The following is a 27762-nucleotide window of genomic DNA, read 5'->3' on the forward strand; positions in this document are numbered from 1 at the left end:
TCTAGTGGAGCCTCTGTCTCAGCTTCTGTTCCTCACGTATCAGCCCATCCTCTCTCTCTCTCTCTCTCACACTCCCTCCAGCCCTTTTCACATACCGCCAGCCGATGTTCTTTCACCTCCAAGCCTCTCATATAATCTTCAACTGATACTATCATCTCCTCCTCCTCCTCCCCCATCCCGCATTCCTCCTCACTCAGCCTGCACCTTTCTCATCTCCCAGCCTCATCGCCTCCCCCTCCAATGCTTCTCTCACATTCACCCCAGTTGATTCCCCTAATTCCACCTCCTTATATATTCCCCAGTTAATCTTCTGCCATTCCTCCCTCTTTCACCCTCCACATCCAATCTCTCTCCAACGTATCCAACCTGCAATACCCTCTTATAATCTCTTTCCTCCCTCCTCCAAACATCTCCCTGGCCAGGGTCAGTGGCAACATTTTCCTTTTGATCCTGGGCCAAAGGGGGATGGCAACTAGTGGGAAGAGAGGGCAGGTTAATGACAGAGGCAACATTTTTTCTCTTGGGGTAGTTTCAGTGGTGAGAAGGGAGGAGCAGTGACGATTTCCACTGACCCACGAATACACAGCGATCTCCTCCCCTCATGGCTGGTCCCAAGGCTGACAGTGGTCTGCAAGTGGCAGCAGCATTGCTAATGAAAGTCAGCATGGGAGCCTGTGGTCTAGTGCACGCTCGCAAGCCCCACAGCAGCCCTGATTCCCCCTTGTGCAGGGCTTCCTGTTATCACAGAAACTCATGCAAGGGCAGTGCCATTTCAGGACCTAGGATGGCATGCTGGCTCACAGGCCCTACACTAACTTCCACTACAAACGCTACGGCTGCTGGCACTTGAAGACTACTGCCATTTGACTTGTGACCTCCAGCTGAAGGTTTTGTGACCCCATTTGTGGTTCTGACACACAGTTTTGGAAGCCCTGCTCTTATTAATACAGAAGAGAGTGAGCTTCCTTTACTGGCATCTTTGTCGCACTTATTTCAAAAATAAAAAATACCAGATGCTATAATGGATGTTTGCCCCTTTCATGGTTAATGAATGAAGAGCAAACCCCGCCTCATATATGGTCATACAATTAGGGGTAGATTTTCAAACCGCGCGAATTGGCGTACTTTTGCTGGCGTATCAGGCGCAAGCAAAAGTACGTGGGATTTTAGTAGATACGCGCGTAGCCGCGCATATCCGCTAAAATCCTGGATCGGCGCGCGCACGGCTATCGATTCTGTATAGCCGGTGCGCGCCGAGCCACGCAGCCTACCCCCGTTCCCTCCGAGGCCGCTCCGAAATCGGAGCGGCCTCGGAGGGAACTTTCTTTTGCCCTCTCCTCACCTTCCCCTCCCTTCCCCTACCTAACCCACCCGCCCGGCCCTGTCTAAACCCCCCCTTACCTTTGTCGGGGGATTTACGCCTCCCGGAGGGAGACGTAAATCCCCGCGCGCCAGCAGGCCGCTAGCGCGCTGGGACGCAACCTGGGGGCGGGTTCGGAGGGCGCGGCCACGCCCCCGGACCGCCCCGGGCCCGCCCCCAAAACGCTGCCGACACGCCCCCAAAACGCCGCGCCGACCGGGCCCGCCCCCGACACGCCCCCCTCGCCAAACCCCGGGACTTACGCGAGTCCCGGGGTCTGCGCGCGCCGGTAGGCCTATTGAACATAGGCGCACCGGCGCGCAGGGCCCTGCTCGCCTAAATCCGCCCGGATTTAGGCGGATTTAGGCGAGCAGGGCTCTGAAAATCCGCCCCTTAATGTATGCATCTGTTGGTGACAGAGAGAAAACAAAACATAAACTCTCTCTCAGAATTAAGAAATAGAAGAAGGCATCTCTGACTCTGGAATTCTGGCCAAGTGAAGAGGTCACTGACTGGGTGAGATAATTCCTTATTTTATTGGGTAGCTAGTTACAGATATTACACATTGTCTGGAGCTGACTACTCCACAGTATTTAGTATAACAAGATATTTGCATAATAATAATAATAAAATTGTGTTATTATCAGAATTCTCTCTCTCTGTCATTTGCCATACCAAGCAAGCTCCCTGGCTTGTAACAGCAGAACTAGAACAGGTACAAAGAAGAGTGAACAAAATGATAAGGGGGTGGAACAGTTTCCCTAAGAACAAAGGCTAAATAGATTAGGGCTTTTCAGCTTGGAGAAGATATGGCCGAAAGGAGATATGATAGAGGCTTATAAAATCTTGAATGGGGTGGAATGGGTAAACAGGGAATAGTTATTTACCATTTCAAATAGTGCTAGGACTAGTTTATGTTTTGTTTTATCTCTGACACCAACAGATATATACATTAATTGTATGACCATGAAGTTAATCAATAGCACATTTAAAACAAATCAAAGAATGTATCAGTGCACATCTAAATTGGAAATTGTTGTTAGAGGTGGGTAATGAAAGCAGTTAACATAGCTGGATTTAGAAAGGATTTAGACATAGTCTTGGAGGAAAAATTCATAACTATTACTAGTCTTTTAGATTTGGGAAAGCTATTGCTTATCCTTGGTCATGAGCAAGAAAGACTGAATCTATTCTTTGGGATCCAGGATGGCCATTGTTGGAGACAAGATGCTGGACTTGATGGAACTTTGGTCTAAGCCAGTACGGCATTTCTTATATGTTTATGTTTTTAACATCCTCCTTAGTAAAGACTAAAACATAGAATTCATTTAGTTTTTCTCCTATTGCTCCATCCTCCCTATGTCTTTCTTTTATCCTTTGGTCTTCTAATAGTCCACATGACTCATTCACTGTCCTCTTGCTTCAAAAAGTTGAAAAAGCTTTTATTAGTTTTTTCTTAAGTGACAAAATTTAATTTAAAATTCTTTCTTGGCCTGTCTTATTAATGTTGTACATTCAACTTGCCACTGCTTATGCTTTTTCCTATTTTTCTCATCTGGATCTGCTTTTCATTTTCTAAACAATGTCCTTTTGGCTTTAATTGCCTCTTTCACTTCACCATTTAACCATGTTGGCAGCTGTTTAGTCTTCCTTTGACCTTATATTTTATCTGGGCTTCCAAAATAGTATTTCTATACAATATCCATGCCTCTTGAAAACTTCCAACCTTTGCAACCATTTCTTTTAATATTTTTTCTAGTCTCCTCATTTTATCCTTATCTTCCTTTTTTAAATTAAAAGCTACTGCAGTAGCTTAATATCTTTCCTCCAGTGATTATGTCAAATTTGATCGTGTGGTTATCACTATTGCTAAGCAGTCCACCATCACTACTCCTTACACTGACCTGATTTCCATTGATCTAAAATAGCTCCCTCTCTTAGTAAAGCAGTCATTTATGACATTTTGAAACTATACCATGTTAGCATATCCTGATGAGACATTTACCACATCAAAACTGGGGTAATTGAAATCTTACCTTTTTATTGTATTGCCAATTTTTATTTGCCTTTCTAATTTCTGTTAGCATTTCACGTGTTAGAAAATTTGCGGACTTACATGCATATAAAGCTACTTGCCCAGGGTAAGTGTTACTTAAATTTCATGTGTAAAATCTCACAAGTATATATTTAAAATATAAAGTAAAAAAAACATGAATACAGCAGTTCAGCACCACTTAGCAGCATACGTTTTTCAAAAGTCTTAAAAAGTACTGTACTACTTAACCAGCTAAGTAAGATAGCCGATAAATCTTAAATAGAACTACTTATCTGGAAAAATCTCAAATATGGTTACATATCCGGCTAAGTAAGATAGACAGATAGGTAGCTGTATTTTAAACGTTTCCGGCTATCTTACTTATCTGGATATGTAGTGCTTTTCAAGATTTATCCAGCTGAGTTGGAATTATCCAGATAACTTATTTATAAATTAGCATATATATTTACATATGCATGAATGTTCCAGGGTAGATTTATGCGCATTTTATAATCTATGGGGTTGATTTTAAAAGGTTGTGGGAGGGCTACCCGGCGCGCACACATAGATGCCCAATTTTATAACAGGTCCTAGTTTTTTTTATAAACCGCATGTATCAAATAAACATAGGGCTGGATTTTAAAAGCCCTATGCAAGTTATAAAAGCCCTATGAATGTTATAATAATCGGGGGTTGGCGCAGACAAGGGGGTGCACATTAGTGCAACTTGCGCACGCTGACACCCGCGGCCTTCCCCTTTTCCCTCCCAGGCCGCTCCAATTTAGGAGCGGCCTGGGAGGGAACTTCCCTACCCCCTAATCTATCCTTCCTACCCCTTCCCCTAACCTTCCCGCCCCCAGCCCTATGCTAACCCCCCCCCAAAGTTGTCTCACCTTTTGTGCCTGCTTGAAGCAGGCGCAGGTTACACGTGCCGGCAGCCTGCCGGCACGTGATCCTCCAACACAGTGGCAAATGGCTGCTGTGCCGGGGGCCTCTAGCCCTGTCCCGCCCCACCCCTCCCCTTTCTCGAAGCCCCGGGACTTACACGCGTCCCGGGGCTTTAAGTGCGTGGCCGGGCCTTTTAAAATAGGAAAGATCCACGCGCAGGATGTGTATACAGTTATTTGAACATTATCCTCCTTATTTTTACCTTGGTATCAGTGTCCACTGGTTATCTTTCTTTTACCAAGAGGATGCCTGTTGTGTCTAACTTAGTATTATACATTCTAAAATTTCCTTTCTAAGCTTTTAATAGGGGTAACAGTCTGTGCATTTTTCTTAATAGTTTTAACACTTTCAGCCCTGTGATTTATAATTATGGGTTTTTATGCTTTATCAGTACAGGACATATAATTGCTATATGAATATGGGACCAGGCATAAGAAAAGTTAACAAATATGAGTTATTAATTCATTCAACATTTTGGTTCATAAGAGAAACACTGACTGGATTAATAACCAATGGGACCATTATTTAAATATAGCTGACTATCAGGGTCATTTATCAACTAGCTTTATGGTGGTTTCGCATGTGAAAAACGCCTTAACGCATGCGAAAAACACCATAACGCATAGTGCGATGCTAATTTTTAAAAGGGGAGGGATTGGGGAGGAGTCGGGGGTGGGAATTTTGTAAAAGTGGGCTGGCTTTGTGAAGCCATAACACATGTTATCGCACAGTTTTAACGTCGAAAATAACTACACCTTTTTCATTAGCGTTAAGCTGTGTAATATCATGTGATATGCCCATAATGCAAATTGTGATTTTTTCGCAAATTCTGTTTTGGGCATTTTTAGGCTGGGGAAGGGCCTGAGATGTGGGAGTGGATTGGGGGAAGGGCCTGAGATGTGGGGGGAAAGGGAGAGAGAAAGCCTCTGGGGGTGGCACCATAGCAAGTAACTATTTATGCTACTATAGGAGGCCCACCTGGTAACTCAAGGTGAGGTTTAGGTAGTAGTATAGGGGTTAGGGGCCACTTTTACATCCAGAATGAGACGTACAAACAGAACAATACAGACTTGTGAAGGTTTGATGTCCTTCGGTGTGAGGAAACTCTGACAATGTTCTCTCAACCTAGCTTGATGTTACCCAGCTGTTGCGTCCAGTTGTAGACGGCTGCGACCGCTCTGCCTTATCTCTTTTTCTCCTCTTTCACTCTCTTTGGGCAAGATGGCTGCCTCCGGTGCCAAGTGCCGAGGGTCTCGGCGTTTCCAAATCAGCATGGGCATCCCCATCCGCCATGCTCACTCCCGTGGCCTCCTAGGGTGCGAGCGCGCACATCTCCTACGCTCAAATACATGTCATGGCGGGAACCTCGGGGGCGGTCCCACCGCATGACGTCAATACCTCCAGGTATATCTAGCCTCCGCTTCCGCTACCACCTTGAGTTAGCAAAGATTTTGGTTTTAGCTACTCTGACCGCTCTAAGCTGCACGCTTAGATGCTGCTTCCACTCTAAGGGCCTCGCTCCTGTAGAAGCTCTAGATACCCGCTCCTCAGGGGCATCTCGCTTCCAACTACCCTTCCGGGTCCTCTCTAACTAAGACAACCGCTCCTTGTGGGCCCTTCTCTCTCTTCTACATTTCAGGATATCGGCCCATCGGGTACTCTCTCCTCGAGGGCCTACCAGCCATTATATCCTGCATCACGGACCGTCGGTCCCAACTTTCCACCATCAAGAAGACGCCATCAGTCCTGTGAGTACCTCTATGATCCAGTGCTCCAGCTCCACCCACCAGCTGCGACGTTACCCGCACTGCGCGCTTCTGCCTTTCGTAAACATCTAGGTGAGACTTCATATCTGAGCCTGTTGAAAGTACTGGCACTTCTTGGATCAGTGCTTTACCTTCCTGCTTTCACCATCTATCTACAGCAATACAATAAAGCCTCTATCCATACTGTGTCTGCTATCTGAGTTCAGCCTATCGCAGTGGTTCCCCACTGGGCCCATCCCCGTGGGCGGAGTCATCTCCATTGCGACCAAGGGTCCACAATGCCACAAACACAACAGATTGCTAACTCCATAAACTCAGCTCAGCTCGCAGCCCTGCAGGCCATCCCTGGCCTAGCCCAGCAGATCACGGAACAACAAAAGTCTTTGGAGAGCCTAGCTACTGCCTTCAATCAGTTACACGCTCAACTGAACTCTTCAGCTCCTCCTGTGAAGGAATTGCTGTCACCAGTGGTAACCCTTAAGACCACTGTACCTTTATCCACACCTACCCGCTTTACGGGTGAAGCCAAGATGAGCAGAGGGTTTGTTAATCAATGCAGCATGCATTTTTCATTACAGCCTACCCTCTTTCCCACTGAAGCTTCAAAGACCACCTACATTCTGTCATTCCTAGAAGGATGAGCCCTGGGCTTCACCGTTATGGGAACGTGAAGATCCTATCCTGAGTGACCTACCAGGATTTCTAAAACTTTTTAAGTCTGTGTTTGATGACCCGGCTCACCAGACCATCGCTGGATCTGCCTTGCTCAACCTTCAGCAAGGTAACAAGCCTCTTACAGACTTTGCTATTTAATTTAAGACTCTAGCATCCGAACTACATTGGGACACTGGATGCTTACGGCCATATTCATGGAGGGTCTCAATTCTCGTGTAAAGGACGACTTAGTGGCTCGTGACTTGCCTGATACCCTTGAGTCCCTGATGGAACTAGCAGGGAGAATTGACCGCCATATCTGCGATCATACTCAGAAGGCAAAGAGTCCACAAATGTCTACAGTGGGGGCTAACAGTCCTAAACCTGTGCCTATCGCTTCCAGCTTACTGTCTGCACCCCTAGAGGAGGAAGAGCCTATGCAACTAGATCAAAGCCATTTGACCTCTAAGGAGAGAGGTTATCGCAAGTGCATGGGGTTGTGCATGTACTGTGGCCAGCTTATATAAGGTTTACATCAAGGCAAACATTTTACCGATAAATAACCATACTTTTTTTGTAAAGTGATCAGTGCTGAGGTCTTTCCGTTTCTTCTTGGCTTGTTTATGGGTCTTGGCTTGTTAACGATTTTCCCTCCTCTTAATGATCATTAGTTATTTATCAGTAAAATGTTTACCTTGATGTAAACCTTATATAAGCTGGATTACAAGTGTTGTAAATGGCATATAAGCCATAAGGTAATATAAGATCTGTACTGATAGATGTATATGTATACCCTTTTATGTTTGTGAGTTGGTGCAGCAAGGCTGTATTAATGATAATGATTGCTCTTGTGTTTTTAATTGAATGAATGGGTTATAGTATGAATGGGTATAAGTGTGAGTGTTGTGAAGCCATCGAGACAAATTTCATGTTATTTGTCAAATAATTTGTGATAATAAAGCTTGTATACTCTCTTGTATATGTGTGTGCACATCTAGTTTATCCAGATAAGTAGCACTGTCCAGTCATGCCCACTGCTCAACAAGCTAACTACTTAGCTGGATAAGTGACTTGTCCAACTAAGTGGTATAGCCAGATTTTCAATGGCCACCAATGAGCCGGATAAGCCCAAAATATCCGGCTAAGTAGCGCTTGAATATGGATCTCTAATATTTGTTAACTATTTGACTTCCTAGCTCTTTCTCCAATCATTTTTCTACTTTTATGAATTCGGGAATCTTGGAAGTTATTGAGCAGACACACTTATTTTCTTAATATGTTTTGCCTGAATTTTTTGTGATCCCTTTCTCTGTTTTTGGAAATAATTATTACCTATGTTTAATTTCATTAGTTCATTTATACTTTCATTTAGAAATTTAAAGGAACAAAGGGAACACTTTATGGGTCACATGTAGATTTCTTAGGCAATACAAAATTCAACTGTGTTCGCTTATCTGTTTTTTTTCTTCTGGAGAAAGCCTTACTCCCTGCTCCTGACATCAGCCCCTGCAATCCTTTTGCCCCCTATCCTTCACACTGGCTCCTAAACCTAATCTTTTAGTTATCATGACAGATAGAAAGATGGCCACTGCCAGGGTACAACACTCTAATGGCAGAGGAAGCACATTTTCCCAAGACTGCATTTCTCTTCCAGGTCACTAGGGGGTACTCTAAGCAGTACAGATAGCTCTTTCACATCAAAGCTGATAATCTTGTCTCGGGGATATTTCCAGCTCTAGCCAGACAGCCTGAAGCTACATGACATGGCTGCTGATTCTGGAGATCTTGCCTGAAAATTCAGCCAATTGTTTTCACATTTTTCAGCAGTGACACAGCTCAATGCTCTCTAAAACCAGTTATTCCATAGCTAGGAACAACAAGATGAAAAGCTAGGAGAAATACTCACAGGGCATTTCAAAAGGTGTGAAAGGTCCATCGCTATCATCGTCCTCATCCTCCTCCTCTTCCTCGTCATTCTCATTGTTCTCATTGTCCTCGTTTTCGTTCTCTGTCTCATTGCCGGCCTCAGCCATGTCCTCGTCCCTCCTTGGGCCATTTGCACTCCTCTCCATGGAGTTGCTGGGTCCTGTCCCATTCTCCACCGCGTGCTTGATGGGGATCTTGATGGACACCTCAGATTCTCCGTTGGTGTATGCTCTGCTATTGATCAGCCTCTGCCTCTAAATAAAGAATTGCAAAGACATGTTCCAAATATTATACAATGCACTACTGAAATATGGAAGAAAAAGTAGTAGGGGGACTTATGAAAAAGGAGTCTGAGTACTGCAGAACCTGAGTATTAAAGGACCACAAAAATAAGCAGAGTTTTGCAAATTAATGGAGATGAGCATGAAAATGTGATAAAATATGTTGTTTTTAAAATTACAGGACCAGTGATTAAATTGATATAAAAGTAAAGGTGTTTTACGCCAGACCTTATGAAGTCCTTTATTAATCTGTGTTCCCCAAGTCTGCAATTTATAGTCACTTATTACCGATAAAGGTACTGGTTGGTTTGGTTATTAAGAAAAAGACTATAAAATTAAGTTCAAATGAAAAAATATATATACCAGTGGCTATCTGGTGAAATGTTTTATACTCCTTCACAGCCCGACCTCATCACTTCACAGTGTGAGTCCCTTCCACTGCCACAGCTGCTTTCTTTCTCTTCTGGGCAGCACAGATCTCAGCCGTCTGATTCACCCACTTTCTTGCTTCCAGGTCCTGCCTCTGGTCCTATGGCCCCCTGTGTATCTCTGCCTACCTCCTGTCCCCTATCCCCCTCTGCCTGCCTCAGATTCAGTGTTCTTTGCATTTGGCGGCAAACAGCACCTCTTCGTAGTGTTATTTATTTATTTATTGTATTTAAAGGCCACCTACACCAAAGCTCTAAATGGCATACAAAAAAACCATAAGGATAATTTTAAAACGAGTGTGCATGCTCCCATACATGGGAGTATTAGCACGTGAGTGGAGATATGCTGGAATTTTAAATACACCTAGATCATCCAGTCCTTCCCTGTGAAGTCAATGGAGAAGACAGGTGTAAGTAGGCATAGCAACCAGACCTTCCCTGTAAGTCATGTGTGACTTCACAGACTTGTCATAGACTGGGTAGGACATGTTGGCAAGGAGACCACAGATACAATTTGACAACATAAAGTGAATAATTTTTCTATTCCTGCCTAACATTGCTCTCTAGATACAGTGATGCTAATCCTGGAGTCTTTACGGTATCAAAGAGAACCCAAAAGTGAAAGAATCAGGACCCAGTGCTGTGTGAAGGTCACAATCATATAGTAGTATTTTGTGGATTCTTTTTTTTATTCTATATTTCATGTTAAAGTGAGATGGTGATTGATTTATGATATATTGATTCTTTCACTTTTGGGTTCTCTTTGATACTGTATTTTCACATTAATATCCAGATTTTATTTATTTTTTAAATTTATTTATAGTTTTATATACTGTCGTTCGGTATTGTCATCACAATGATTTACAATTTTATCATTTGGTTAACATGATTAGCGATTTTTCATAGGCAGAATGTTCAACTAGTGGGATGGGTTAGTTTGAGTGATAAACTTGGGATGATGTTAACTAGTGTCAGAGGAGAGGATCAAACAACAAAGTTAGTAGGATATACAGTATAACATTAAATTTTCAAGGGTAACAAGGGTATAAATATAGAACATAGATTATATTATAGGTATGATAGATGACAGCAACTGATTGGAAAGATATTTTCAGCTATTCTACAGAGCATATTGCTAACATAGTTCAGGAATCTTCATTATTTTCCAGCTCAGGAGGAATATCATCATCTCCAGATCTATTAGGTGATCTCACGAGAATACATAAATGAGCATCTAGAGCGGAACTGCATAGGTAACATTAATTGAATATGTAAAGGTGCTGATTACACAGAGGGGACTCCATATTAATAAGGAACTTCTGATCTTTACAGAGAATTTTGATTTCTTATCCAAATGGGCAGCAATCTTAAATAGTTTGCTAGATTTAATGTTTCTCATTATAGAATACACCAAAATGACCACAGAAGAAATCAAAGCAGAAATCATTGTAATCGAGGATGAATATAAACAGAAAAGTTTTTTAGAACCTTTCACATCATCCTTAGAGAAATTGCAATGCTCCATTGAGAAGTTTAAATCAGACATCAAGCAAAATAAGACTGATGTTTAAACATGATAAACAAGATTATGAGTCATCAAGAGTTTACTCATGGCTTAATCGTAAAACAAATTCATTTCCCAAATTTAAGAAAGTGGCTCTGATGACAACCCAGATGGGAAACAAGAAAGCTTACAACCTAGCTTCAATTTTTTAGACAGAATTCGCTTTCCATTCAAAGCAACATGACCTTATGGCAGAATGTACAATCAGCATCATGAAGAAGACATACAATGGCACAATCCCTTCATGCATTCTCAATTGGCTCTCAATCGGCGGTAATCAATTTACCACATTATGAGTTATTCCAGGTGGATGAAAAGGTATTAAACACAGGTTTATCATATGTACCTACCAACATACATGATTTGTTTGAAAGCAGAATTTTTTTATACCAGTTTTTCAGGACTTTACAAATCAATTTTTTTTTTGCAAGTGCTTGACAGCAGGATTGACAATTCAATTGTAAAACCAAGATCTCATTGGACACCACTAGGTCCGACAAACCCACAGATTAAGGCATTTCAAAATTTGATCCTACAAGATCGTCCATGGATTGAACAAGCACTGAATCATATATTTTATAATTTATCATCTGATGAGAGAGCAGCCTTATCATCTTTATCTAGAAATAAGGATATAACACTAAAACCCACTGATAAAGGGGGCATAGTTGTTATTATGAGCACTGCAGATTATGTTCATGAACTGCAAACAGTCAATTCTACAATAGGATTATTATTGTTCCTGCAGGGGATGTGCAAAGGAGAATTCAGACACTTTTGAAAGAAGCACAATGAGTTGGCTTTCCCACATCGAAAAAAATGTCATATTTACAAGTACAGACAGCCTGTATTACAGTCATCTATGGGGTGCCTAAAATCCATAAGTCTCTTGTCAAACCACCCTGTAGACCCATTGTTTCTGAGAATGGGTCCTTATTGGAGCCTCTCGCTCATTTTGTCAATCTGTTTTTAGGCCATGTGTATGGCAAGCTACATCCTATATTCAAGATACTTTACATATGCTCAGGAAATTAGCCACTTTGGGACAACTACCCATAGAATTGTTTTTTGTGAGTTTAGATGTTGAGTCATTTTATACGAACATTCCCCAGTCAGTAGCATTACAAATTGTCATGGAAGTTTTAACACAAAGGGAGAGACCACAACGCATATTTCCATCTAGCTTTTTCGCTGAGTTGGCAGAATTGGTTCTATGCAGTAATTTTTTCCAGTTTGCTAGTGATTTCTTTCATCAAACCCATGGAGTTGCCATAGGCTCTCCTTTAGCACCTGATATCACCAATTTATTTGTCACTAGAGTGATCTATACCTCGGATATTTTTTCGACATGTTTGCCTTTGGACAAGGTACATTGATGACATCTTTTTCATTCAGACACACACAGAGGAAGATCTCAAAGCTTTTTATTCATGGCATAATCAAGCCAACATAAATTTGAAATTTTCCATTTGATATGACAACCTCCAACTGTCTATTTTGGACATCATGATTAAAAAAGCAGACAAAGGGGTTCAAACGACTTTATTTCGCAAAACAATTGATAGAAATAATTTGCTACATTTTGAAAGCCATCACCCTCGTCCTTTTAAGTGTGGTCTTCCGGTGGGACAATTATTTCCTCTACGAAGAATATGTTTAGAAGATATAGGCCTGGATTCACTAATGCCGCAAGGCTTAGTGAATCCCGGCGCTAACGTGGGAGAGGCGAAGTGTGGGGCAGTCCTGCGCTAGCCGGCAGCGATTCGGCACGAAATAGGCAGTCAGTCACTTTAGGGCCCATACCAAGGGCACTCAGTTTATTTACAAGTCGCCTATTTGGAACCATGCCAAGAACACTATAGCACTGTCCCCTGATCCAACTATCCAGGTGGTCACTGAATTAAATAAATTGATCAGATTCATCTGACAAGAACTACCTCTGATAAAAGCCATGTTGCCTCAGATCTTGTAATCCACTGGATTCCAGAAACTATATTATCCTTGTTTTTACAGCATTTCAAATGTGGTGCCACTTCACTTTTGTGAAGTGGCACCACATTTGTCTTTCTCGGTCCTTCAGAACTATTCCTGATTCTAAAGAAGCATTGAAAAGGTTGGACAACGGAGCTGTGAGAAATTCTCTACATTCCCTTTAAACCCTCAGATATATCCCATCTGGCCATATTGTTTTATCTAGTTTTAGTTTAGCTGGCTCCTTACAAACACAGTCTACTGAAGTTTGCTTCCAATCCTATTTATTTCCATTTTCTATGGTCCTATTCCTGGCCCTTCCTCAGTGAACAATGAACAGAAATATTTGTTAAGCAATTCTGTTTTCTTCTTGATAGCCTTTACATATGTCTCCCCTTCACCTCCGAGATTCACAATGTCACTTTTGCTCTTCTTTCTATCACTAACATACCTAAAATAAAAAAGTCCTCTCCTCCCGTTTTACTGTGTTTGCTATATTTTCTATTTGCATCTCCTGACTACTTTTCCAGCTTTTCCAGATATTGTCATCTGATTTCCTTTTTCTACAATCTCCTGTAGTTTATTAATACTAATCTTTTTATCCTTACCTTTTCAGATTCCTTTTTAGAAAATGATAACAGCCTTTTTCCTATTACCTTTATTTACTTTCCTAACAAAAAGTAGTCACCCTTACAATATCTCTGTTGCGTGTCCTGCCCAAGGCAGGCCCATGACCAGGCCCACTTACCTACGGCGCCCAGCTCAATGGACCCAGCCTGTCCTCACTAGCGGCAGTGGGCAGCTGCCTGTGCTCCCGAACCCCCGCTGCCTCCTCGGCTGTTCCTGGCTCCTCTGCAGACCTGCCCGGCTCCCGGCGGGTCTCCCCACGTGTGCCGTGGGGAGACGCCGCCATCCAGTGTTCTGCCTCTCCTAGGCGCGCGTGCGCCTTGCCAACATTTAAAGGGGCCGCGGTGGGAAACTAACCCGCGGCCCTGGATGATGACATCATCAGGGCCCGCCACTTGTTCCTTGTCTTGGCAACAGGTCTCCACGTTTGTCATGTGCTCATTGCTTGTTCCTGTTCCTGACTTCATTCCTGGTTCCTGTTCCTGACTTTGTTCCTGGTCTTTGTTCCTGATTCCATTCCTGGTTCCTACCTCGCCTTGTTTGGACTGACCTCTGGCTTTGACCCTTGCTATGTTTGGATCTTGCTCATGACTGACCTCTGGATTTGACCCTTGCTACATTTGGACCACACGCAGGACTGACTTCTGGCTTTGACCTTTGCTTCATTGGAACTACGCTCAGGACTGACTATCAGCTTTGACCCTTGCTTTGTTGGAACTACGCACCTTGACTAGCTATGCCACCTGCTCCGACTCCAGCCTGTTCTCGACTACACCTTTAGTATTACCCTGGACGGCCTTCTCAGGATCCGGCCTTCTACTACCCGGGTGTTACCTGTTCCTGTTCCTGGCCCGTCCTTGGTGCTCGGGTCTCTGGATCCCTGCCTCGTCCAGACCTGCTTTGGTCCCTCCAATACCTCTGCTGGTCCCTGGCTGCCTGCAATAACATCCACTGGGAGTCATCTGATGGAGGCCCGCCTAAGACCAGCCGGCCCCAGCACCCAAGGGCTCAACCTGCGGGGAATGAGGGCTGGTATTGACGAAGCTCCAGTCGGCCTCCGTCTCCAAGTCTGCTCCGCCTCCCAATGGTGGGGACCCGTGGGGCTTGCCCTACAGGTATCGTCAACCCCACCTTGGTCCAAGGATCCACCTCTGGCGCAACAATCTCCTTTTAATTTCATCCACTGTTTTCTTATTTCCTCTAGATTTTCCCATCCAGATACCTCCTTGAGGTACAACCTCATTTTAACAAAAAGTTAGTTTTTCTGAAGTCTAGAACCCACATCTTTGAATTATCCTTTATTGTCTGCATTCGTCAGAAACATTCTCACTATTAGTAAACACCATTTCCAATATTGTCCCTTCCCATGTGAGCTTCGTTATCAGTTGACAGAACAGTTCTCCCTGCAGAGAATCCAGAATCTCCTTACTATAGATTTCACTGCAGCTGGGATGTCCCAGCCAACATCCAGCAGATTGAAATCACCCACCAATAGTACATCATCTTTCATAGCAATTTTGTCAATATCTTCCATTAAATCTCTATCCATTTTTCTGACTCTGATGGAGGTATATACCATATCAATATAAATAGATGTTCTATTCTCTCCTCTTACTTCATAAGCCCTACAATTCAGTGGCTTTAATATTTTTTAAAAATACATAGTACCATTCCTTTCTTCCTACCCTGTCCTTCCTGAATATATTGTAGCCTGGTATAATGATATCCTAGTCTTTGTTTTCCGTGTACCATATCTCCGTGCCAGAGTGTTCTGGAGGACACTGTGCTCCTTCTTCAACAGGTAAATCCCTGTTGCCAGCATACAAGAGAACCAGTTCAGCAGTGCCCAGAAACTCTCCTCGGGCTGCTTGCCACTGTCTTTGGTCATATAGAGCAGCTGTTAATTTGGATGCTGTAGCCAGTACACCTCCTCTCCTATTTGTATGATGGCGATCAGCTGCACTCTTCCCTGCCTCTTCTCTCTGCTGGTTCAGGATATTCATGGCGATGATCAGCCCTGCTCTTCCCCTCATCTCCCTCCTATGTGACTTGAGTGTGTGATCTTTCTCTCTTCTTGGCATGGGCAAGATGGGATCAGGCAGTGGGATCAGCCAGCAGCAGCCTTAGAGCAGAGCCCCTCAGAGGTGAGCTCAGCTTGCTTTTTTTGTTAGCAGCTGCAATCTGCCTCTCTTCTGGTGGACTCCAGTGCAATGGTGTTACGGTCCCATAGGGGGGTCCATGGACTCCAGGTTGGGAGTCACTGGACTATGGGATTTTCTTCATTCTAGGAGAAAATAAACAGGAAACTCCACAAAATAAAAGTTCTTGGCTCACCCAGGATCTCACCAGTTTTTCAGTGTTTTAACTGCAGGGAGCCATGAACTGACTTGAAACTTTGTGTGGCAGTGTCTCAGTCAGGGGCCTGCTGTTCACTGTACTTTGGAAAGTTTTGGGTTTTAATCATCTTGGGGTGGATACTCAGTCTCGGTGCGGCTAAGTTAAGTTATCTGTATATAGCTATCCGGCTAACTTAAAGGGGATATTCAGTGATGCTGCTGGCTGCTGAATATCCCTGGCTCTCTTAAAGTTAACCGGTTATGTCTAACTGGCTAACTCTAGGACAGCCCTATGGCACGACCAGAGTTAGCCGCATAGGTTATGCTAACTCTGCTCCGCCCGGAAATGCCTACCACCTGCCAACATATGCAGCTAAATTTTAGCCACTGAAATCATTATGTGGTTGGAATTTAGCTGCATACGGCTTTCAATATAGCCAGGTAACCATTTAGATGAATAATTGTTCAGTTTGAATACTGACCATCTTAAGAATTAGCAAGAGTTGGTGGAACGCAGAGCTTTCTGGTACACAAAAGAGTTTCAGAGACTGCAATGTAGGTGCTAATACACTCCTCTATCTCACCTAGATTTTCTCCACCTCCGACTAATCTCCTCGCCTCTCCCTTCCCTCCCCTCAGCAGCTTTTCTTACCCTTTACTTTTCTACTTGCGCTACCCTTCTGCCATTTTCTGTGCACAGCTTCATCTTTTCCTCCCTGTGTGCACTATCCCCTTCCTCTTGGCGTCCCTCTCTATCTTTCCCCCCTTCCTTCACTGTGTCCTTCTGTTCCTCTTGTTTCCCTCTTTCACTTTCACTCTCACTGCCACTACAAACTTAAAAAAAAAAGATGCTGCGGGATTTAAAAAGTGATGAGTGGGGATATGCTGCCTCTGCCCCATACACGCATACTGAGCAGGAGGGAGGGTGAGGCGCGTTGGTCACAACACATGTTCAATAGATGCCTCTTCCTTTACTGTCGAAATCTCTCTACCTGGAGATCCTGGGAAATCTCCTGGAATTTGGATTCAAAAAAACAATTTCCAGGTAAGCTATTTACTGTTGGAAGGGAGCAGGCTCGAATTTAGGAATAGGCAATGTAGACAACTGCCTCTGGCACAAAATTTTTATAGTTGCCAGAGTGTTGCCACCATCAATGCATGTCTAAATTGAGGCCTGCCACCTCTTATTCTTTCCCTCTTCATGGCACCAGCTCCACAGCAGGAGAATCAGTAGCAGCAACCCTCGTGCACTCACTGGGCTAGCGAAACCCCTGCACTCATATGGGTTTCCATTGTAACAGGAAACCCATGTGGAAGGAGGGAGTCGGGTGCCCGATAACCAGTGAACATGTGGGGATTTCAGGAGGCCCAGTGCTGAATTTCCTGGCTCTGCTTGCTTCTGCAGCGTCTTCTGCTGTGGAGCCGGTGCTGCAATATAGAGGCGAGGAGGGATGCTGTAAGAGGGGAGTATTTGAGCAGGGGGAGACAGGGAGAGGAATTGTCTCCTGACCCTAGTGGGGGGAGGGTGGGGGGAGAGAGCGGGACACAGCACTGACAATTTAAATCTGGTCTTGGATGGGACGGCTCTTCCCTTACCTCATTGATGAGCATGCGGCTGGCCATAGAGAGCCGGGTTTTGGGAGGGAAATGGCTGGTGATCATGATCCTGAGTCCAGCTTCTGAGAAGGACAGTTGGTGAGGAAATGCAGAGAGCAGCTCATCCACCATTATGACTGAGGCTTTACGATGGAAATTAGCTGTCAATAAAAGAGAGGATCAAGGGTTAAAACACAGCTTCAAGGCAACATCACCAGAATCTGATTTTCTGGAGAATGGAGGATTTGGTTAGGCGGTGTGAAGAGGAGAAAAATTCTAGTCAGGATTTCATACAGTGCAGATTACAGAAGAAATGGCTTAAAAGTTCTGGTAAGAGTCAGAAAGAATCTCATCTGTCCAAAAATAGTAGATGATAAAGGTAGATAAAGACCAATTGGCCCTTCCAGCTGCCCTGTTATTATGGTCTACATATGTGCTAACACTTTGGGTAAGTAGCAAGTAAATATCATTGACCTATTTCATTTCTCTATCTTCTTTCTTTCCCTCAAAAGGCCTTTATTTACTTGTTAGCTATAAAACAACAGTTTAAGGCCTTGTCTCTCCCTTTCACATTTTCTTTCTGTAAAACAACGTATATCGTATATTAATAGGAACTGTAGCATTTCTTGTGGCAAAACTTTTGTAGCTGAATTGCATTATGAAAGGCAAAGGGAAAACAAGCAAAGCTCTTGCACAGCTTACAAGGTCAAGCATGCTTATTAAGCTTCAAAATACAAAACACAGGGATTATGGCATTAAGGGCTTCCTTTAGCAAATGTTTATGCCATTGGCACCAAATCAGAGAAAATGTTTGAGAACAGGACAATCTAGCAAGTCAAAACTTGTTAGTGTTTCTTACACTTTGAGGTGTGATTATCAGTCAGCGTTTTGGCTGTTTCATGTCAGATCTGTTCGTCTGCAGGGACAGCGTCTTGGTGCTTGTATCTTTTCTATGGAGTTTTCTGACTTCAGTAGTTTGATGGAAAACTCAAGATGTTTCCCATTCATGCTCTGATTTGGGATAGCAATAGAGCATGAATAGTTTTTCCTACTGGAATGCTTCCCATGATACTACACCCAGGTTAGCTCTCACATTTAACTGAACATGGAATATTAGAGTCCAGTTTTCAGAGAAACAGTGTAAACATCACTATACCTATTGACTGTAGGAGTGTGACAGTCTGTTTTGAAATAAAGTTTCTTCAGGCAGCTAGAGTTATGCATCACCGATGAGGCCCAAAGTTGGTGCAGAGCCCCAGTGCACTGTTTTCCTTCCCAAAATCAAGAGTGCAGCCCTAGGACTTGAGGAGGAAGGTTTACTCCCCACAAGCATCCCAAATATGCTCGTACAGCTGGTCAGAGCTCAAGGGTTGCAGTGGCCTTCCTGAAGCAAAGTGCTTCAAATTAGAGAGGCAAAATTCAGCAACATGCAAAAAATAAAAAATAATAAAACAAAATAAATCCATAAATCCTTCCGCTTATAGCTAAAGTTATGGAAAAACTAGTAAACACCCAATTATCAAATTACATCGAGGATCACAAGATCCTCTCCCCGAATCAATATGGATTTCGCAAAGAATCAAGCACCGAAACACTTCTTCTCTCCCTCACGGACTTCCTACTCTCCGGCATAGATAAAGGTCACGCTTACCTATTAATCCTCCTCGACCTTTCGGCTGCCTTCGATACAGTCAACCACCACCTCCTCATAAAACAACTGGCAAACATAGGAGTGAAAGGCACAGCACTGACCTAGTTCAAAACTTTCTTGGACAACAGAGGATACAAGGTCAAAATTCATAACAAAGAATCACATTACTTTCCTTCCTCGCAAGGGGTGCCACAGGGCTCCTCCCTTTCACCCACGCTCTTCAATGTTTACCTGCTCCCTCTCTGCCTACTACTAACGAAACTAAACCTGAAACACTTCCTTTTTGCAGACGACGTCCAGACCGTGATCCTGGTAAAAGAATCCATCTCAAAAACATTAGAATTCTGGAATAGCTGCCTAACAGAAATCAACCACCTCCTCATCAATCTAAACCTAATTCTCAATGCCTCGAAAACGGAATTTCTACTTATTTCCCCGGAAAACAACAATACCCTTTCAAAGCCACCAGCTCTCCTTCAAACCTCTCACGTAAGAGACCTAGGAGCCATCATGGATAACCTTCTCAACTTAAAATCATTCATCAACCAAACCACCAAAGATTGCTTTCACAAATTACATATCCTAAAAAGAATAAAACCTTTATTCCACTCACAGGACTTCAGAACAATTCTTCAAGCAATAATCTTCTCCAAACTAGATTATTGTAACTCGCTACTACTAGGTCTCCCAGCTTCCCACACCAAACCTCTACAAATGGTGCAGAATACAGCTGCCAGAATCCTGACGAACTCTAGGAGAATGGACCACATCACCCCAATCCTCAAGGACCTTCACTGGTTACCGATCCATTACAGAATCATATACAAATCCATCACACCATCTACAAAGTCATTCACCATCAAGCCCGGATCAACTTACAAATTCCCTTAAAAAAACATACATCCGTCAGACCCATCAGGGAATCCTACAAAGAATCTCTTCAGGTGCCTCACGCAAAAACCATTCATCATAAGTCTCTCAGTGCCAGAGCATTCTCAACCACAGGTCCACCATTATTGAACTCCATCCCAGCGGACCTGAGACAAGAACCCTGCCTTCCAACATTTAGAAAAAGACTGAAAACTTGGCTTTTTAAAAAAGCCAACATTTAGAAAAAGGTTGAAAACTTGGCTTTTTAAAAAAGCCTTTCCAATCCCTGACTGAGACCTACACCAGACATCTCAACCACACTATCCAATCCCTGACTGAGACCTACACCCGACATCTCAATCACACTATTAAAAATGGTTTTAAATAACAAACTTTGTCATTCGCTGCCATCACCTTCACATTGTTATCATTATCATTTACTATACAAATCACATTTAATCGGACTCAATCTTGTAACCTTGTAAATAAGTTGCTGTAAGTTAAATCCCCCTCTTCTCACCTCCAACTCCCAGTTATTTATTTCCCTGTTTTATTGTAACTGTCACTCTCCTTACAATCCTCTTGTTACAGTTGTTTGAGTTATCTCTTATCTTGCACACTTTGTTAAATGTAAACCGGTTTGATGTGATCCATGTCATGAAAGCCAGTATAGTAAAAATAATAAATAAATAAATAAATATGGCAGGTGCTTGGAATGAACTGATGAAAATTAGGACTTTCAACTTAAAAACAAAAAGTTTTGGGCAGATAATGTCCTTTAAAACAGGTTAAAACAGGCTCTAATGGGGGGAATGCTGATGTGCAGTGGAGAGTATGTAAGATTGCTATGACTATCAGTATGGCTTCTCTGTCACTTCAATATTTATCTTTTTTTCTCCTCTTAATAATTTAACTGTGTTTTGCATTGTTTTTTTCTTTTTTAAGCAACTCTTATTTCATACGGCCCAAAGTAGTACAACAGAATTGGCCTAGTGCACCAGCTAAAGAAGACTTAACCCAAGATCATGGTGTTCCAAAATATGGAGTAAAGTCATAAAAAGTACAACAGAGATATCCCCTCCTCCAGACAGACAAGAAAATAAGACACTATGATGTGCTATGCAAATGATGCCAAGTCCAATAACACCACCAGATCTGTTTGAATCCTTCAGCTTGTCCCCAACACAAATATATTATTTGTTATATTGAAGCAATTTCAGCCACAGTAGATTTCCGAAGATCCAACTTGGGAGCCGTGTTCCAGAAGTATACAATCATCATTCATGCAGAACGCAGAAGATGGGAAAGAAGCTCTTCGACCTAGAAGATATAAAAACCACATCCTACCTTCCCAGCAGACATAATTGAGCACTGATATCAAAAGCAATGCCAGTATATCAGCTGTGTCATTTTATTCATTCCAAAACCTAAACACTATCTCACAGTCCCACCACATTTGGAGGTATGATATAACGCTCCCATGACCTCACCAACACAGTGGGCTATTTTGACCGAACTTAGCAAAATATAATGGATATCTGTACATACGGTGTAACAGTTTATACAATAATTCTCTGCTCTTGTTACAGACCGACATTTTCTAGAGGGATCCCAAATGGCATGCATATCTTTCATTCCTAGGTTATATGAAAGATACTCATTCCAATTAGTAATTAAAGTATTATTAGTCACTTCTGCTCTAACATTGTCTCACAAATAATAACAAGCTTGAGAAATAAATTTGCCTGGTGATGTTTTTGTGAGAAGTCATTCCAAACTATCTTGACCACGAAATGCTCCACTTTCTCCCTTACATTTTAGAATATATCTGCGGAGTTGTTAAGTATGAAAAATGGGTATATGAAGGTACGCCAAACTCACTCATCAAACCTGCAAATATTTTAAGTGTTTCTCCCCTACATAACTGACCAAGACATTTTAATCTACTGTCAGGCTATAGAAAGAATAGCACAAGACAAGAGGAATTATGCAACAAAGGGGAAAGAGGAGAGAGACATGTCAACTCTTTACCGAGAAGTTTAGTAACTTCATACCATATTTTCAATAATAATACGGTGAAATAAAAGGACTAAATCTATAAATCCTAGCAATTATAGACTGTGTGGTGGTGGGGGGGGGGGGGGACGACAAACAAGTAAAGCAGGCAAACTAAAGTCACAGCACAGCAGCTCTTCTAGCTGTGTCCAAAGACAACAAATGGATCAACTTCTAACCCATCCTTTAACACCAAACATCCTAGCAGACATGTAATAAAGATATAAATCAGGAACATGAAAACCACCATAATTCAGCGGCAGTTTTAGAGCGGTACATTTAATTCAGGGCACTATCACTCTTCCAAATAAAAGAAATAATATTTCCTCTAAGAGAAGTTTAAAACTTTATGTGGTCTACAACAAGGGAGATGCTGAAATAGATAAAGGAGGCAAGATAATACCATCATTTTTATCATATAGCATCTGTACAAAAGAGAGAGAGGCAAAGACATCCATTGAGTCAAATCAGATTTTAAAGACTTAAAAAAAAAAATCTGGGTAATTCAAAGGATATAAATCCGCAATTCCCTAACCATCTTTTGAAAATCCTCATTTTTTGATAATGGTAAGATTTAATCATCATCTATTGCAGCAACTTCTCTTGTTGAAAAAAGAAAATGTAAGAGAAATAGGGTGATTGTCTAACAGAAAACTTAATAAAATATCATAATCTGGCACTTTAATCACTAAGAGCCTGGTTTACTATGGCTTTTCTTCCATTCTGTGTCTATGAGAAAAATTGTTTGTAAACGAGGCCCTAAAAGTGAAGTAATCAATTCTGCTAAATGACCTGTGCCGTGGTGTGAAAAAGGTATAGCCAAGGCTATTGGGATGTCACTCTCTCCATACATCTTTGCAGATGACAGTGTTGAATACCTAACTACAGACTACCAGGCAGCCCACAGTTGCACCACAATGCTAAGATTCATCCAGTTCAGAATTCAAGGAAACCTTTCCAGTCTCTCCTTAATATTAAAGCTGAGACTAAGGAACCCATTACTTTAAAGAGAGATTGGTAAAATTCCCCATGATTTAAATTGGGACCATATACGTTAAAGTAAGGTCCTCCCCATATAAAATACCGTCAGGTATAACAAAACGGCTTCCAAGTCTATGGAGTTCTTGTGAATTTGAAATGAGAAGGCCTTAGGAAGTAAAATACTCTTGCTCTTAAAATTATAAGAAGCCGCAAAAACAGAGCCTACCCAGTCTCTATCAAGTTTGGCATGTTTCTCTTTTGTCAAATCGTTTCCTGCAAGAATGCATCTGTGCACACAGACCAGTAACCTCTCTAACCAGTAACCATGCATCTGTGCATGGTTACTCTCTTCTTCACACACACACCATTCTCCTCCCTGACCAGTCTCTGTCTCTCATGCACACACCAGTCACCTCCCTGTCCAATCTGTCTCAAATACACACACACCAGTCATCTCCCGGACCAGTCTCTGTCTCTCACACAGACACCAGTCCCCTCACTGACCAGTCTCTGTCTCTCACACCCAGACACCAGTCACCTCGCTGACCAATCTGTCTCTCACATACAGACACCAGTCACCTCACTGACCAGTCTCTGTCTCACATACACACATACCAGTCACGTCCCTGACCAGTCTCTGACTCACACTCACACACAGACACACACACAGACACAGACACATACACACACACACACACACACACACACACACACACCAGTCATCTGCCTGACCAGTCTGTCTCTCTCACACAGAAACACATCACCTCCGACCATGGTCTCTCTCAATCACACACATGCTCTCTCACTTACATACAAGCTCTTAATCACACACAAATGCTCTTGCTCCCATTCTACTACACACCCACAAAGCTGCCTCTCACGCACCCAGGCATCCATTCTACCACACACACACACACACACACACACACAAAGCTTCCACTCACGCATTCAGGCACTCATTCTACCACACACACACACACAAACCTGCCACTCACACACCCATTCTACCATATACACACAAGCTCTCACTCATGCACCCATTCTACCACCCACACACAAAGCTGCCACTCACGCACCCATTCTACCACACACAAGCTCTCACTCACGCACCCAGGCACCCATTCTACCACAGGCACATAAAATTGCCACTCACACACACACACATACGCTCATGTGGAGCCTCTTCTCATTGCTTGGCTCAATAAGCCTGGCCCCCACTCTTCAGCTGCCGCCACCCTGGCCTCCGATGGCGGCGCTCAGCATCTCTCTGCAATTTGGCCTGCCGGCCCGGCCTCCGACGGCAGCACGCAGGGTTTCTCCACACTTCAGCTGCTGCAGGCCCGGCCTCCGACGGCAGCACGCAGGGTTTCTCCGCACTTCAGCCGCCTCCGGCCTGTTCTCCGACAGCGGTGCTCAGCGTCTCTCCGCTCTTCAGCCACCGCCAGCCTGGCCTCTGACGGCAGTGCTCAGCATCTCTATGCTCTTTGGCCCACCGGCCCAGCCTCCAGCAGCAGCGCGCAGGGTCTCTCTGCTCTTCGGCCCCACCTACGGCGGTGTCACTCCCCTAGCAACTGCATCGGCCAGTCCACCTCTGGGAAGAAGGGAAGCACAAGTGGGGCAGTGGGACACCGGGAGCCGCGACATACCTGCCGGTGCTGTCCTATAGTAAAGCTCCCAATGATGTCATCAGTAGAAATAGTGTCTTTCTTTACAGGGGAATGGGGTTTGGTGGTTTGGTTTTATTCTTATTTTGAAACTGAAAATATAATTGTTTGACTAAATGGGGGAAAGGAAGAGGCATGGAGATATACATATTTTGAAAAAAATGTATAAAAGTTCCCTTAAGCAAGCACATGCTTTATATTCTGCTAATTTCATAGGTGTGCAAGAAACACGCACCATGGTAAATATCCATAATACTGAGATGAAAACCATTCATTAGCATGAGAGAAAATGTCACAGGTCTAATATCTCCTTATAGTGGCCATTTATGTGACTCAGAAATTCTGCATGAGAGAGATTTCTTTTCCACTTTGTGTTCATCTCTCTACTTTTGAAATCTGCACAGTGCGGCAGATACTAGCATAAGTGTGCTGGGCAGACTGGGTGGATCATTTGGTCCTTTTCTGCCATCAGTTCTTGTTTCTATGCTGATTTCTACTCTATGCTATAGTTTTCTCCTGATTGGACTTTTATAACAGCAATTTTGTTGGTTTCAGGGGAGGTAATAATTTTCATAAATGGGCTTTTGAAAATTGCTACTTTTGCATGCATAACTCTTTTGAAATTTTGCTGAATTTTCAAAAGGTTTTACACACATAAATGAGCTTTTGAAAACTGCCACATTATATGCTTCCTTTATGTATGTAAATTCTTTGAAAATTCAGTCCTCTGACTGCATTCTCTCTATGACTTCTTTGTAAATATCTGCCGCACGCTCTAAGGAAGAGTTGCCACTTCACTCAGGTCGACCAAAAGAGGCTGATCTGGTCCTGGTTTTGACCCCTTGAACAATACAAAAGTAGGTCTGCTTTTCCTGGGGAAAGCAGAGCTAGAACTTTATGCATACAATGGTGTAAGACTAAGGCAGCATCAGCCTCTTCAAGTTGATCTGGATGATGTGACAATTCCAGGCTTCCACATATCTCTCATGTTACTTCTCAGTTGTGAGCTTCACATTGGTGCCTTGTTAAATACCATGCTGTGTTTAAATTTCTGTCTCTCACTTGTCTTGCTCCCAACCTCTTCTCTACACTTATATTGTAACATAGTAAATGATAGCCAATAGGAGGTGGAGATGACGAGCGGTATACGCTAGTGGTGACTAACCATGGGTAGAACTGGTATAGCGCTAGAGAATCACGGATCCTTGTAGTGAGTTAATCAAAGAAATGAGGACGTAAAGCACGCATTTCCACCTTTTATTCAGGAATACTTAGAGCGAGGTTTCGGTCCTCCGACAGTAAATGATACCACAAAATAAAAACAAATTAGCCCATCCACTCTGTTCGGTTGAGATTCTTCCACTTAGGGTAGATGAGCTTTTAAATTCCAATACGCAACCCAACACCAACTCCCCCCCTGCTCCCCCCCCCCCATTTTGTCTTTAATCTGATGTCTCAACCCTTTTCCCCTCATCACCCACCATATAAGTGTGCTCATACTCTTTAAAATATCTATGATTCTTACAAGACCAACATATAATCCAACACACACACACAGGTCCCTTATCATGTCCTGTTACCAAGTTTTCAATTAATCAACACATCCACCAACACTAGTGAAGCTATGGTCCAAAGAGTCCAGCTTCTCCATGCTCATTGAATTTTGAATTTTAACCATGATTTCATCCTTCAAGGGTGGGAGTCAAACTGGGAGATTACCCAGGTACTGTACTTTTAGGAGCCCCGTGGAGGAAAAAGATAGTCCTCAGTCACATCTGTTGTTGCAGAAGAGATGATGTTATCAGTTGCCTGTGTCATCAGCCTGTGCGCACTTTGCCCCTTTTCCCAGGAATCAGACCAGTGTCTCAGAAAGGTGGTGCCATGAACTGCCACTATGCATTATGCCCTGTGAAGTTTTGAGGCCCGTGTTGGCCTACTGGAGTCTTCGGCTCGCAAAGCAAACTCACAACATGTAGAGGATTTGGGGAGGGAGTGGTGTTATTGGCAGGAAGCACTGAATAGCAAAACAGGTGCCTGGGAGGTTTAGAGGCATTGGAGACTGCTTGCAAGTCCTGGGAGTGAAGGGGGGAGTGTGTGTGCCATGGTCTGGAGGGGTCCAGAAAAAGAGGAGAGTGCTTGCTAGGGTTGGGAGGGAAGGGGCAGAGTGCTTGCTTGAGCCTGAGAAGGAGCCAGAAAAGGGGAAAGATGCTTGCTGGGGTTTTGGAAATGAATGGGTGGGGGGGGGGGGCAGATAAAAGAGAAGAGTGCTTATTAGGGTTTGGGAGGGAAGGTGGAGAGTGCTTCCTTGGGTTTTCCATGATTTGTGTGCATGGTGGAGAGAGCAACAGGGGTCCTGTACCAGATGGCTAGTAAAGGGCACCCTTGCTTTCAATCTAAGGTAGCCTCTTCCCTCATTTGTTGGCAAGGGTGACCCACTCTGGCTGATTCACCTTGGGTCCCACATCTCTCAAGGGTCAGCCTAGCATACAGATTACTCCAGTGCCTTCTTGGAAGTCCAATGCAGCAATACCACTGCTGTTGAGGTAATTGCTTCTAGGCCATCCCCATGATTAGTGGTGCCACTAGGTCATGCTTCTGCTGTTCCTCTACTTTTTGAAAATAAGGATCCTCTGTGTTCCACTTATAATTTTTTGTAGTCTGTTACCATTTTAGCTTCCATGTCCCATTTCAGGATGGTATTCCAAGCTTCCTCCACTCTTTCCATGAAAAAACATATTTCCGATTCTACCCCCTTAGAGATTTATATCATGATCCCTAGTTCTACAACTTTCTTTCCAGTGAAAATGGTTTACTTCTTGTGCATAATTAATATCTTTCAGGTATTTGAATGTCGCCATCATATTCCCCCTTCCCTCCTCTCCTTCCGGGTATACATATTTAAGTCCTTCAGGTTCATCTCCTATGACTTTTGTTGCAGACCCTGCACCATTTTGGTTGCCTTCTTCTGGATTGCCTCGTCTCCACTACAGACTAACTCATGCTCTTCATTCACATTCACACTTTTGCCTGTCTGTCCCTCATACCAGAA

At 43.2% G+C, this 27762-nt stretch overlaps 1 protein-coding gene across 1 annotated transcript in view; it reads right to left on the reverse strand.

The window, feature by feature from the left end:
• SLC24A3 (solute carrier family 24 member 3) overlaps positions 1-27762 on the reverse strand; it is a 936948-nt gene that overhangs the window by 78119 nt on the left and 831067 nt on the right. Inside the window, exons 11-12 of the mRNA XM_029593773.1 lie at positions 17493-17653; positions 8670-8943 (exon numbers count right to left, since the gene is read on the reverse strand). Of these exons, the coding sequence (XP_029449633.1) occupies positions 8670-8943; positions 17493-17653 (435 nt within the window). The remainder of the gene's footprint in view (positions 1-8669; positions 8944-17492; positions 17654-27762) is intronic.

Source organism: Rhinatrema bivittatum, chromosome 3, assembly GCF_901001135.1.
Source record: "Rhinatrema bivittatum chromosome 3, aRhiBiv1.1, whole genome shotgun sequence".
Classification (NCBI taxonomy): Eukaryota; Metazoa; Chordata; class Amphibia; order Gymnophiona; family Rhinatrematidae; genus Rhinatrema; species Rhinatrema bivittatum.